This window comes from Aspergillus niger (genome assembly GCF_000002855.4).
Source record: "Aspergillus niger supercontig An02".
Taxonomy (NCBI): Eukaryota; Fungi; Ascomycota; class Eurotiomycetes; order Eurotiales; family Aspergillaceae; genus Aspergillus; species Aspergillus niger.
In genome coordinates this window covers 993,880-1,007,815 of record NT_166519.1, presented here as the reverse complement: position 1 = coordinate 1,007,815, position 13,936 = coordinate 993,880, and the positions used below count along the sequence as shown (strand labels likewise).

General features: G+C 50.4%; 7 protein-coding genes across 7 annotated transcripts; 4 read left to right on the top strand and 3 right to left on the bottom strand.

Moving 5' to 3' along the window:
• Positions 1 to 122: 122 nt before the first annotated feature.
• Positions 123 to 3,057, top strand: An02g04210 (uncharacterized protein; the record flags this gene model as incomplete). Its single annotated transcript, XM_059746232.1, has 6 exons — positions 123 to 262; positions 324 to 1,020; positions 1,072 to 1,224; positions 1,274 to 1,388; positions 1,435 to 1,526; positions 1,579 to 3,057. The coding sequence occupies 6 exons, from the start codon at positions 123 to 125 to the stop codon at positions 3,055 to 3,057; spliced, it is 2,676 nt and encodes an 891-aa protein (XP_059599934.1).
• Positions 3,058 to 3,678: 621 nt separating this feature from the next.
• On the top strand, positions 3,679 to 4,496 carry An02g04200 (uncharacterized protein; the record flags this gene model as incomplete). Its single annotated transcript, XM_001399519.1, has 2 exons — positions 3,679 to 3,837; positions 3,918 to 4,496. 2 exons carry the CDS (start codon positions 3,679 to 3,681, stop codon positions 4,494 to 4,496), a joined length of 738 nt encoding a protein of 245 aa, XP_001399556.1.
• A 339-nt stretch (positions 4,497 to 4,835) lies between these two features.
• An02g04190 (uncharacterized protein) lies at positions 4,836 to 6,064 on the top strand (the record flags this gene model as incomplete). Its single annotated transcript, XM_001399518.3, has 2 exons — positions 4,836 to 5,497; positions 5,563 to 6,064. The coding sequence occupies 2 exons, from the start codon at positions 4,836 to 4,838 to the stop codon at positions 6,062 to 6,064; spliced, it is 1,164 nt and encodes a 387-aa protein (XP_001399555.3).
• A 735-nt stretch (positions 6,065 to 6,799) lies between these two features.
• Positions 6,800 to 8,457, top strand: An02g04180 (uncharacterized protein; the record flags this gene model as incomplete). The annotated part of the gene is made up of 2 exons (XM_059746231.1): positions 6,800 to 8,297; positions 8,381 to 8,457. 2 exons carry the CDS (start codon positions 6,800 to 6,802, stop codon positions 8,455 to 8,457), a joined length of 1,575 nt encoding a protein of 524 aa, XP_059599933.1.
• A 985-nt stretch (positions 8,458 to 9,442) lies between these two features.
• On the bottom strand, positions 9,443 to 10,349 carry An02g04170 (uncharacterized protein; the record flags this gene model as incomplete). Its single annotated transcript, XM_059746230.1, has 2 exons — positions 9,443 to 9,907; positions 9,963 to 10,349. The coding sequence occupies 2 exons, from the start codon at positions 10,347 to 10,349 to the stop codon at positions 9,443 to 9,445; spliced, it is 852 nt and encodes a 283-aa protein (XP_059599932.1).
• Positions 10,350 to 10,866: 517 nt separating this feature from the next.
• On the bottom strand, positions 10,867 to 12,054 carry An02g04160 (uncharacterized protein; the record flags this gene model as incomplete). The annotated part of the gene is made up of 4 exons (XM_059746229.1): positions 10,867 to 10,918; positions 10,980 to 11,103; positions 11,165 to 11,815; positions 11,964 to 12,054. 4 exons carry the CDS (start codon positions 12,052 to 12,054, stop codon positions 10,867 to 10,869), a joined length of 918 nt encoding a protein of 305 aa, XP_059599931.1.
• A 1,079-nt stretch (positions 12,055 to 13,133) lies between these two features.
• Positions 13,134 to 13,934, bottom strand: An02g04150 (uncharacterized protein; the record flags this gene model as incomplete). Its single annotated transcript, XM_059746228.1, has 1 exon — positions 13,134 to 13,934. A coding segment is annotated over one exon (801 nt), but the record flags the coding sequence as incomplete, so codon positions are not given.
• Positions 13,935 to 13,936: the final 2 nt, after the last annotated feature.

Sequence of the window (13,936 nt, the reverse complement as noted above, 5' to 3'; positions counted from 1 at the left end):
GGCACCAGTTGCCGGTCGGAAACGCAATCAATCGCGGAGATCAATCGCTATTCATAGGCACCCGTCGACCGTCGTTGTTTGAGATGCCACTTGATATGTCCCTATGATACGTATCATTCACGATGTCAATGAGTCGACCAGGGCCACAGTCAGAAGCCCAGTCATCGCTGCACCAGCCCTATAGCGATGATGAAAGAGCTCAGGACAGCGGCCTTGATCCACAGCATCCCGATGTACCTTTAAGCGGCGGGCTGCGTGAACCGTGAGTTTCTGGCCAGCTTAGAACCCGCTGCGACAAGTCGTGCGCTAATAGCTGTACATAGGCTTTCTTTCAAACGCAAACAGAGACAACAGTCGCGCTCAAAATTCCGTTTCCCCAACTTCTTCTCGAATAGTCCTGCTGAGTCTGCGACAAATACTGGGCTTGGCTCTTGGTTTCGGAATGAACAACGCTCGGATGACGTCCAGCCCTTAGGGGAGCCGATCAATGGCAACAGCAACGGAAACCTGGCGCACAAAGACTCGGGCTTCTTGGACTGGTATGTAGAGGGACCAGGACGACGAGTTGGTTATGACAACCTTACGGCAATCGATTGGATTTTCGAATACACCAAAGAAAGACAAAGAAAGAGGCTCCTCTATGCGAGCGGACAAGGCGTTTTTGGATATTTACGCAAGCTATTGGACGCCAGTAACGTCTGGATCGTGTTGATTGCTACAGGTGTTTTGGTTGGGATCATTGCGGCTGGCATTGATGTTGCCAGTGATTGGTTAGCAGATCTCAAAACTGGTTACTGTAAAGCCGGCCCGGGGGGTGGCAGGTTCTATCTGAATCGGAGCTTCTGCTGCTGGGGGCATGACGGTGAGCTGGTTTTCTCACAGATCTCTGTTCCCAATGCTAACGGAGTCACACCAGATATCTCTGATTGTCTAGACTGGACACCATGGAGGAAAGCCCTAGGCGTCTCCTCGCGGGGTGGGGGATATGCCGTCGAGTATACCTTTTACATTCTTTACTCTGTACTTCAGCCTTTTCGAGTCCCATGGAGCAGTGTGCTAATTAAGGATCAGGTGTTCTTCGCGATCTGCGCATGCGTTCTGGTTCGGACCTATGCCATTTATGCCAGGCATAGCGGTATCCCTGAAATCAAGACCGTCCTTGGTGGTTTTGTTATCAGGCACTTCATGGGGCCTTGGACTCTTGCAATTAAGTCCTTGGGTCTTGTACGTATGAACGTGTGCCTGTCGCTTCGTCCTCGCTGACACATTCAAGTGCTTGTCCGTCGCGTCTGGCATGTGGCTCGGTAAAGAGGGTCCTTTAATCCATGTCGCATGCTGTTGCGCTAGTGTTATCATGAAGCCATTCCATGGCCTCAATCATAACGAAGGTATTTCTCATGATCTCTTACTGAATGTCTTGGGCTAATTGTACAGCGCGGAAACGCGAGGTGCTATCAGCAGCGGCCGCCGCGGGCGTTTCCGTCGCTTTCGGAGCGCCCATTGGTGGTGTTCTGTTCAGTTTAGAGGTAAGATTCTGCGGTATTTACGGGGGAATGAATCCTAATCATCTGCGAACAGCAACTGTCGTATTACTTCCCGGACAAGACAATGTGGCAGAGCTTTGTCTGTGCCATGGTGGCATCGGTCACCCTGCACGCGCTCAACCCATTCCGCACGGGCAACATTGTCCTTTATCAAGTCAAGTATACACGTGAGTGGCATCGCTTTGAGATGATACCGTTTGTCATTCTTGGTATCGTCGGCGGCCTTTACGGGGCGTTCCTCATACGTCTGAATATGAAGATTGCAACATGGCGACGGTCTCGGGGTTGGGCTCGTCCAATCATTGAGGTTGCGGTTGTCGCTCTTCTAAGCGCCCTGATCAACTTTCCAAATCTGTTTATGAGGGCTCAAAATTCAGAACTTGTTCATTCCTTGTTTGCAGAATGTGGGACTGGATCGGGGACTGATGATCCTTTCGGTCTTTGCAAGACGGGCGCCTCATCGGCCGGTACTATCGCTCTCTTGCTTATGGCTGCTCTCCTGGGATTCTTCCTTGCCTCGTTAACCTTTGGACTGGACATACCCGCGGGTATCATCCTTCCGTCAGTTGCCATCGGGGCACTGTATGGACGTGGCTTGGGCATGACCTTTCGGATGTGGCAAGAGGCTTATCCGGGATTCTTTCTGTTCAGTAAATGCGAGCCAGATGTCCCGTGTGTAACCCCTGGAATATATGCAATCATCGGTGCAGCATCAGCACTTGGAGGGGCCACGAGGATGACTGTATCGATCGTGGTCATCATGTTCGAGCTCACTGGTGCTTTGACTTATGTCATTCCCATCATGATTGCAGTCATGTTGTCTAAATGGTGCGGTGATATATTTGGAAAGCGCGGTATCTATGAGTCCTGGATTCAGCTGAACGAATACCCTTTCCTGGATCACCGTGATGATACGACTCCACCGGACGTTCCCGCTCATAAAGTGATGACCACTGTCGATGATATGACGGTCATCACCGCTGTTGGTCATACGATTGATTCACTTCGTGGCCTTCTCCAAACGACCTCTTACCGTGGGTTTCCAGTCGTTACCGATACGTCAAATCCCATCCTGCTGGGTTATATATCGCGCAATGAGCTTACGTACGCTCTCAAATACTCTACCAAGCCGTCGGACAACGAGTTGTCAGGCGCGACGCAGGTCTTCTTCAGCCATCAGCCCTTTGCGGATCCCGCTGAAACCCTGGACCTTCGACCTTGGATGGATCAGACGCCCATCACACTCAACAGCAACACAACGTTTTTGATTGTGCTCCGGATGTTTCAGAGGTTAGGTCTCCGCTATGTCCTGCTCGCCGATAAAGGCGTTCTCCAGGGACTGCTTACGAAAAAGGACGTTTGGTCTGTGGTCAGCGGCCCGGACGCCTACAAGGACGACACTCTCCGCGAGAGAGCTTTCACCCCGGGAACTACGGCAGAGGAAGTTGGCTTGCTTGACAGTGATGATAGGACCAGCCTTGCCAGCACTATAGAAAGACGACAGTCGCTTTGAAGAGTCTATTGAGCGATGCACCGAAACATTTACTTTCCATCTCACTCAATCTCGAATCCTTTGACCTATTTCAGATGTCGTGTTATGTGTCGGGATACCTAGCTATAAGTCTCGAAATATGTATTGAATTTGGGTAACTTGGAGTTTACTAACGGGATCTTGTTTTTCTTGGTTTGTATGCCTGAGATAGTGTGGCTCATGGCGGCAGTTTGGTGGTTTGCATGCATCTAGACTTTGCTTTAGTAATGTATATAGTACATTGTTAGAGAACGCACCCGTTTTCTAGTTCAAACGTTAATAGTACCACAGAGTATACATTGGAGATGATCAATATGCACGAAGCAGCAACGGTGATGTCAATTGGTATGCTTAAAGCAGAGCACATCACTGCCGGACAAGCAAATGAACCCCACAATTTCTGCCCGCCTTATCGCATCCCACCGCCTAGACAACATCCAATCGGAATGTCTCATCCAAGCCCTCCATCCATCGGCCAGTCTCGATCAATCGCCGCGGCATGCAATCAGTAGTATTACTTGTAGTCACCTCGTAGACTGTCGAATCTTCTTTCCCCCTTTACCTCCTCAATCCCAACATTCAATCCACACCCCTTTCACCAAGATGATGGTCGATCCCTTTGAGGTGCGCATGCGCTTCACAGCGCAGCTGCAGCACCTAAATGCCTCCGTGACCTCATCCCAAAAAGCAGCGCATTATGCGCTCAAATACCGCGACATGGACGAGGACCTACACTCGTGCATCCTGGAACAACTAGAAAGAGTGCGTCTTCCCATACCTTCCCTTATTACCATTTCTCATATACACAATGAAGCTAACATATACTATCTTTGTACGCTCAGAACAACATGAACAACCGCGCCAACATAATGTACTTCATCGAACAATTCTGCGACATGGCCACGAAAGAAGACCACGCGCCCTACGTCCGCATGATCCAACGCGACATCCTCCGCATCGTGGATTGCGTCGCGCCCGCCGACGGCTCCGGCGCCGCGAACGTCAAACACGTCCGTCGAGTCCTGAACGGTCTACAGAGCAAGGAGATCCTCTCCGCCGAGACGATCGCGGAGATTGATGCGGGCTTGAAGGATCGGGAAACCCACCCGGCGCATCTCGACCTGGAGGCTGAGGAAGGGGGTGGGGGTGGCGATGGTGGTGGTGATGCGAGGGCTAAGCATGGGACGCCGAGAGGGTCCAAGAGCAGTGGGATGCGTGTGGACAAGCGGCAGATTGAGCAGCGGATTGAGGAGGATCGAGAACGGAACAAGCGACTACGAGAAAGTATGTGGACGGTTAGTGGGGATGATGGGGATGAGCATGGGAAGTTCTGGGATGAGGCGAGTGATATCGGGGAGGATGATTTCTTGGCTGCGAATGAGGAGGTTATGGAGCGGAGGCAGATGATTGGTGCGAGGTGATGCTGTGATTGATGCTGTCGTCGGGGATTTTACAAGCATGTACCTGCGATGGGATGGTGTTTTGGCGCGGTTGATATTTATCTGCATGGGGTACTTGGGATGCATTGGCGTTTCATTGAGAAATACAATTACAGGACATTTATTTGACAGCATAAACTAGATTATATTTACTTGACACGATCAAATTGAAAATGAAGCTAATCATCCTCCTAAACTATATCCGACCCACTTACAGCCGCCCGCCTTCGGAAAATCCCAGGCGCCGACCAAATTTGCTGGATCTCGATCTCGAATTTTTGAACGACTTTTGAGCGCAATAACATTTCTCCATGTTTTTACATGTCACACGGAGGGCTTTCTAGATCCTCTATGTTCTCTCAGATTGTGACAGCAGCAAAGGGGTTATTTTCTCGACAGGACTCCGACGAATCTTCCCTCAAAAATCTGCGCCCTACAGCTACTATCACCACCTCCGGCGCCCCATCTGGAATCAAAAGCAGCCCCAACATACCCAAAATGGTCACAGCAACAAGACAGCGGAAATTCCCCGCTGAGCGACAACAATCCTCGACAGAGCCCGAAGTCAATGGATCGAATGGAAAGCGCAAGTCCGAACCCGTGGGCGCTGAACCCACTGAGACTCAGAGCAAGAACAAGCGGCGGAAGAGAAGCAGTCTAGAGGCGACGACACAAGAATCGGAGAGCAAACCTTCGAGTAACAAGAAGTCGAAGAAGATGACGGAACCGACTGAGGAGCCTGAGGAACAGCAAGAGGAGGAAAAGAAACCTTCAGCAGCGCCGGCGGCGAAGAAGCACTTCCGCTTTGATAGCGAGGAGCCGGAAATCCCGGAGGTTGCGGCTGTTGAGGATACCACGGAGGCGCAACAGGATCAGGATGATGAGAGCAGTGATGATGATGAGGCCCCAGAGACGGTCGACAACTCTGCACAGCTGTCGAAGATGAGGATGGAAGCTAAGAAGCAGGAACGGGCTAGGCAAATGTGAGTGATGCGCGCGATTTCAGCCTTGGTGCTGTTTCTGGATACGATTCTAACGTTTTCTACAGAGAGGAGCAATTGAAGCGGGACAAACGGAAACAGTTGGATGAGTTGCGCAAATCCCAGGCGAAGTTGGCGAAGAAAAAGGAAGCAAAGGCCGAAGATCTGTTGTCGGAAAGCACAGAGACCCTCCAAGGAACTACTACGCAAGATGCACGACGCTCGGCCCTCCCTGCTCTTCTTCCCGATGATATCCTCAATGCGGCCCCCGATGTCCGGCCCCCGACACCTCCCGCGGAAGAGAGGACTATCATGCAGAAGAAGCCCAACAAGCTACGATTCTTGGACAAGAAGGAGAAGCCGCCGAAGGATGCGCGGGTGGGAGATGTTACTATCCGGGTGTTGGATGATGGTGTATCCAGGAAGCCCTCAAAGACGGTTCTGCCGCCTAAGGCCTCAAAAACCGGGCGCAATGCCAAGCAGAATTGGCTGAACAAATCCCGCAACACAGGCGCTTTGAATGGGTTGAGAAGGACGACTGGCGGTTCCTCGGGATTCGTGCGCAAATAGCAGGTCTTGGGCGCTCTTTTACGCTTTCCCGTCTCGAGAATCAATCAGTCAAAATATTAATAGAGAATGTTGTGGATCCAACCATGGGCGTAGTGTTACGATGTGCATAACATAGCAACTATTTACTTCTTTAGGGTTAGATAAGTTTGAGATGTTGTTGCTTGGATTTGTAGCAGATCGCTTGTGATACTGCCAATGGGTATCTCTGAATCTTTTACCAGAATAGGGTATCAAACGACATATGTGGTACAGAGATATCCCTGATCTAAAGTGAAAGAAAGTACTGTAGTTGTATGCATATTTGACCGGGAGTCGTACAACCGGGTAGAACGTTGGGGAAGTGTACGATCTACACGCTGCAGATCATTGCTTTCTTTTTTTCGAAGCAGCACCAAACCAGGCCGTCGGGAATATTCTAACTTGAATTTCAAAAATAAAGACAAAACTCAAATTTACCAGCAGAGAAGGGAGAGAAAGAGAGAGAGGGAGTATAAAGAGGAGGGGCACCGGATTGGGCAGATTGGCAGCCTCTGGCGGGCGCACGTGCAGAGCTTGGAGCTCCATTTGATCGGTTCGACTTTCTCTCCATCAACTTCTCTCTCCCTCTCCCTCCTTCTCTCTCCTGTCCAATTTTATCTGTCCACCGTTACCAAAAGATCGTCTGCCGTGTAATTCGCCAATCATTTGCAGATTATGCTCTAAGCAGTGTCTCATCCCTCCACCCCCTATCCCACCATGGTCACCACAGAATCCTCTCCGCTCCTCCCCCAGCATCATCTCCCGAATCCCTCCAATACGTCACCGCGAGGAAACCGTCCGCCGCGGACAGTGACCTTCAACCCATTGGCGACTGTCAGCACTTACCATGACTCGACCTCCGCCGATCCCACGTTTAGACCTCTTCAGTCCGGCTCCTCATCTGCACCGCATTCTCAGGAGAGCCATTACCGACCGACCGGCCTCTCCGCCCTGAATAGCAAGCTCCGCCGGCGGAACAGCCATGGCGCTCCGTTCAGCACCGCAAACACCCCAATCGCTGCAGCCCCCAAAGTCGGACCGCAAAGAACGACGAAAAATGCCCAAAAACTCAAACTGCTTCCCGATCCGGTGACTGAGGCCGAGGAGGAGCTTGGTGGAGATGACTTTCCGTCCGATGTCTATTCGCAGATTGCCCGGATCAAAGAACCCACGGCGAGGAGTCATGCTGCAAAGTTAGGAAAGGCCGACAGAGAGCGTCTGCCGCGAGTGACTGCCTACTGCACAGCCAATTCTTATCGACTGGAGGGAATAATCAAGTTTCTCAAGTCTCGTTCTAAAACCCGCGGGGCCAACCCGAAGCTCTACGACGAATGTGTCTACTCTCCATATGACTACGGCTATGAGGAAAAGCAGAATGGCACATGGGGTCTTTCGAATAATGGAATGGGCATGGCGGATAGTCACCCTGGTCAACGGCCGTCCAATGAGCGCCGCTACTCGGACAGTGTGGTTGAGGTTCAGGATAACACCAATGCTCGACGGGAAGACCTCATAGATCTACGGGACTCTCAATCCCACTCCACCGATATAGATCACGCTTCGAGTACTGCTGTGTCAGAAAACCAAGGAGATGTACATCCCGACTTCGACACGACGATCCATACCCCTGAAGTGTTTCTCTTTGATTACGGCACAGTCGTCATATGGGGCATGTCACCTGCACACGAGTCACGATTCTTATCCGATGTTTCCAAATTTGCCGCTTCCATCCTCAGCCCCGAAGATACCCAGGTTGAGAACTTCAATTTCTACTATGCTCGCGAATATCAAGCCCGGATATACAACGACTTTATCTCTCTGCGCGATCCGCGTAACCACATGATCAAACTGGCCATCTCCCACGCATTGGCTCAATCCGTCAAGACCTCCCTATTCGAAGACCTCGTATCCGAGACCATCTCCAACACCGCACCCCTACCCGCCCAGATCGCCCAGACAGGAAGTGTCAACCTCACCCGCCGCCAGATCAACATGCAAATCGGCGAATTGTTCATCCTCCGGATCAACATTCACCTGCAAGGCTCGGTTCTAGACTCTCCAGAACTTATGTGGGCCGAGCCCCAACTAGAACCGGTTTACCAGGCCGTCCGCAGTTACCTTGAAATGGACCAGCGCGTAAGCCTGCTCACCGAACGACTGGACGTAATAGCGGATCTTCTCGCCGTCCTCAAAGATCAATTAACTCACCGCCACGGTGAGTATCTTGAATGGATCGGTAAGCCCCTCCCCCGGCGCCCCCTGCATTAACCCGTTCTAATCGACTAACACACATGACAGTAATTGTTCTTATTGCGGCAGAAATTCTGGTCGCAGCTATCAACATCGTAGTTGACTTGTACGCTGGCGTGGAGTGAACACTACCTACCCTTCCTACTAACTATTACTTCTACTACTACTATCACTATTGCCTTGTTTTCATTCACCCGACAAACAACCTTTGCTACACATCTACATCCCCATCACCACGACACCACACCATACTACACTGAGTGTTCTCTTTCAGTATCTGTTCACTTCAGCGGAGTTAAGGGGTTAGGCATACATCTATCAAAGTGGGGGATAGGAGTGAAAGTGGGAATTAAAGCAAACCCTCCTTGCATCGCTACGGACAATGCATATCTATCTATATTTAGTATCTAGTATCCAGTTTCCTCTACATAGCACACGATAGCTTATCTTAGGCTGTATATTACACCCCTTAATTTGCTCCAAAAGAAGAAAAAGAAACATCTACAGGGAAGTCAACTAAGCTGAACATCATACTAGGAGTTCTAAGGGAATGAAATATGTAGGATTTTACCAGTCGGTAGGTATCTGGTTGTGAAAGAAGAGCTTGGACTGAACTCCTCCATACATGAATCACTTACTGACTCAGTAATTCATCTGCCTGTCATTTCATTACCACTATGAATATGGTCTTGTATCATGCCATGCCATGCTATTGACAGGCTGAGTATCCATGACAAGACATAATCGATGCACATATAATATCTACTGGTTACACAGATCAAAGGATGACTATTCTATAAGTAGGCAGGTATACCTCCTACTCCCCCTCTTACACACACACACAAGAAGAGAGTACCGCTTTTGCCCATCGTATACTATAGAACAGAAAGGAAGAATGAATAAAGAGAAAAAGAGGGGCCAGAAACAACAACAGAGGCCCTCACCCCCAAGACAGAAAAATAATAACCCAGAGATCAATAACACCCATTACCACGATAACACAAGAATATAGAGCACCACGAAACGGAAACATTCCATATCATAGTAGGAATAAGAAAAGAGAAGAAAAAAAAAAATGAAAAGTCTAGGGTATGGTTATGGTATAGTTAATCACCCCTCTCTCTCCTCCTTAAGTTCCTCCTTCGCATCCATATCCATCGGCGTCGTCTCATCCTCCGCACCATCACCCCTCTGCTCCGCAGACTCGGGGTTATGGCTCCCGCGGTCACTAGCACCCTCCTTATCATTCGAGGACCCGTTACTACCCGGTTGAATGCGGAAGGAAGAGGTCATTTCGTCCTGCGACGGGGCGGGGGCTAGTCGCGGCAACGAGGAGGACGAATCTCCATTACCGTTATCACCATCAGCTGCGGCGCCAGATTCCGTCGCGTCCTTATCCTTGGCGTCTTTCTCCTTCTCCTTCTCTTTGCTGTTGCTGTCATTGTTGGTATCATTGTTGGCCGCCTCATCCTCCACATTAGCGTCATTGGGCAAGTTGGATTTCCTGGATCGCTTCACACGCAGAGGCCGTTCCTGGGGCTGTACATAATCATCACCATTACCATTAGCGAAAACCTTCAACCCGAAATATATATACCACAGGAAGGTAGATGAAAAGACAAGAACTTACAGTAGGCGGCTGCTCATCCGAGCTCCCCTCCGTCTCATCCTCCAGAGACTGTGGCACACCAGCAGCACCGTTCTTCCCCGCCTCTCCGCCCGTCACCGCCGCAACATTCGTCATCATCGCTGATGCTCGAGCGCGCAGTTCCGGGTTCACGCCTGCCTGCGCCTCCTCCGTCATGCCGGTGACTTTGGCCAACCGTTCAAGGAGAATGCATGACTCGAGGCGCATTTTCTGGATGTATTGCCAGCCGCGACGGTTACGGAGACGCATCATTTCGTTTTCTTCTTCGATTTCGTTGAGGCGCTTCTTTAGGGCCAGGCATTTGCGTTTGTAGGCGTTTTCGACGCTGGGGGGGTTGGAGGTCGTGGAGGGTTGGCGGCTTTCTTCCATTGTGGTGGATTGGTGTGGTGAGTGAGAGGTAGATGATGGTAGCTTTGAGTGGTGCAATTGATGAGTGTTGTTGTGGTGTTGGTTGATGGTCAAGGGATGTCGGAGGAGCGAACAGGTTGGGGATGATTTTAGGGTGTTCGGAGATGCGCGAGTAGGGGGGGTACTTATAGTGCGGGGGCGCGAGTGACTCCGAAAAGGTTAAAAGAATACCCTGGGTAATTGGTGAGTAAAGAGGGAATCACCGAGGTGAAATGGATGGCAGCGAGGCGGATCTGAGAGGAATGGATAGGACGAGATTCAAGAGCTGAAGCCGAAGCAGAAGCAGAGCCAGTCACGTTCTGCCGGTCGGGGTGTCGGGCGGTCAGCGGAGTCTGGGGTATATATGAACACTACACTATTGGTATTTACTGAGCAAAACGCTGAAAGCTTCGTTATCGTCATTACATTGCACTAACTCCTATGATATAGACCATGAGAAAAAGATGGATCTATCCGTTTAAACAAAGGAAACATAACGCTAATGTCCACCAGTAGTAGGCAATCCCAGGAACACCTTGAACGAGTCGTAACTATATATCTGCGTCAGCATCCAGCCCTCAGCCTTATCACAACATTATCATCGTCACTTACATCAACCATTGGAACCCAGTCAATGTACCCAGCATGACAATTCTCACGGGCAATCCATTCCACAAGCCCGAGAATCCAATGTTGCTATAGATCCGCGACACAGCAGTCATAGCTCCCTCGCCAGCTAACACACCATCAGCCATCAACCCCAAACCAGTATACAACAATAAGAGAGGATAACTCACCTTTCCGATCCGCATTCAACTTACTCACCATAACATCCGCAGGATGACTAACAATAGCACAGAAGATGCCCGCAATATAACCTCCCAAAAAGCTCACCCCAGTCTGCTGCAACCCATTATACTGCTCCTTGGGCTTGCCCAGCGTCTTATAGATAAACTTCACCGTCTCCTCAAACGTCGCAAACTTAGTCATCGTATAGGGGATCTGTCTCGCCCACAGCGGATACAAGCCCTTGTACAATCCGGACATGCCCTCTTGCGCCACGATTTTGCTCCATCCCTCGCGCAATGTATGCGCAAACGGCGGCAGCGTTGTCTGCATGCGCACCTTGATAGCCTCCATTGGACAGAGGGCCATATCAGCGAAGAATTCAGCCGAGGCACTGGCGCCCAGGAAGACGACGGTGCGGTTCGCATTGGGGAATAGGTGGTCCCCGTAGAGGTATTTGAAGTACTCGTAGAAGCCGTATTTGCCGGCGCCTTGGAGGGAGTAGCCAACAAAGGTGGGGGTCCAGCCGAAAAAGATGCCGCGGAGGCCTTCTTTAGATATGATGGAGCGCCAGGCGGAGAGGTTGGAGGTGTAAATTTTGGGATCGACTTGGCGGCGACATTTTACTAGATCAAGGGGGGTGACGGCTGTGTGGGTTGGGCCTGTGGTAGGGATTAGAATTAGGATCCGGGATGTGGTTGTGGACGTAGTCGGAGATTGTATGATTATACGTACCGCAGGCTGTTCGAGGAGGTTAGTCTTGGGATCCTGGAAGCTATTGTAAATAGGGCTAGCAGGTAGACTACTCACCAATTATTCCTCCAAGGGTGCAACTCGCAAAATACTTGGCCGAGTTGGGCTCAATCTTGCCCAAAGGGTACTTGGGCTTTTGTGTCGCCATTTTGGGGGGTTTACCTAGTCAGGGAAGTAGAGGAGGGGAGCAAATCAATTGAAGCTTATCGGAATGAAGAAGAGGAGAGGGGAGAGGAGGGGAGATAGGACATAAACTCCACGACAAAGTACGGAATGAGAGGTCAACAAGCTATGGAGAAATCCATTGAATGGAAAGTGTACTATCGGCACTACTTATAGTATTTACTTTGTACCCCGTCAGCCCGCAGGCCATGTCGTCAGAGTCTCCAGCTGGGAAAGGAGAAACAAGTCGGTCCAGATCATCCAGTCCAACGGCTAATCGGCACCCGCGCAATGAACTTTCAACTGCGCCGGATACGTTCCGATTTGCCATTTCTGGACTTGGTGTTTCTTTGTGTGTGAAACTGAAATCTACATAAGCCGTGAATTATTCACTTTGTTGTGTTCCATCCGTCTATAAGTACTGTATGCTCTGTGTGTGTGTATGTGTGTCTCTGCGGCGTCTTGAGGATGTGCAGATCAATGACGTCAGTGCATCCGGGGTGACCGGAAGGAGTTCATTGATAGATAGGAAGAGCTATAGCTATACCCAATGGTATCACGATTTGATCGATTAAGGCAATGTAGATGAAGGTAGCCTCGAATTAACAGCTCTGCACTATCAGATGTTGGGTGTTTTGAGCCCGTGGTTCACTGGAAGGATTAGCAACACTAGTATTGGACTGAGAGGACGCTTTTCCAGCGCCTTAGACAATCTGGGGCCCAAGGTTTCATCCCTCTTCTTTGGTCCACACATATGTCCCCATGATGCCTTGACCGCCTGGGAATGAGCAATTCTGATTGTTTCGGGACTGTTGAGAAAGGGGTGTTGCCTGTACTGCTTAACGCAGAATGAAACGCACTTATGTGAATCATTTCAAATTTAGGACTAAGGCACGTAAAAGCAAGACCCCAATCTAAGGTAAACCATAAGGTCAGTACAAGTACTTGAGTAATTGAGTAGTAGTGGATATATACATTAATCGTAGTAATATACAAGGCATAGTATTTCCAGTCAAGCCCAGGAATACGTCTTTGGAGTAAATCTGTGGGCTCTGCCTGCCCTACTCACATGACAGACACCTCCCTCACTGAACGTTCCAGAGAGTACAATTGGGGCATATTCGCCATAGCATCCTCGCCATCGTAACTCGCCAACATAGTAGCCAGCTTGATGCCAGCTTCCGAGCCCGTCCGGGCCATCACGCCTCGGATCATCTGGGTCTGTTCGGGCGTAGCCAGCCCACATGACAGAATATACCACAGGGGCCACAGCATACTGTAGAGGTAGAAAGCTCGAACCCGCGACATTCCCTGCTCGGACGGAGGCATCGGGTTTCCAAACATATCAATTTCCCCAAAGCAGAATGGCACACTCCGACAGGAATCGGAGATCATATCGAGGCTTAGCTGTAAGCCATCTGCCTCATGCTGAGACGCTTCTCGCTGAATCCCGGGGGAATTAACCATAGAGACCAGTGCTCGGAAAAGATCTGCCATGGCACCATGGATAAAGATCCGAAGGACGCGGTAGTGGGCCCAAATAACCGCAGTAATCATCTCTCGGTACGTGAGCACATCCTCGCCCGTGTATGCGCGGGTTTCGAGGGGTAGCCAGAGTTCCGGCAAGGTTTGGGTCCATTGGACCAGTTCTAAATCCAAGTGTCTGCAGGAGTCGATCCATGACGCTAGCTTCGTGATTCCGAAAGATTGCAAGGAATCCGAAGCAGATGAGGGCTCTGAAATCAGCTGCCTGACCTTGGACGCAAGTATCATAAGCGATTGTAGCGGATCCGCACTGTCGAGACGCTCAACCAGACGGTCTGAGTCCAGACTGGGTTTCCCCTTCAGCAGAAGGAACTCGATTTGCT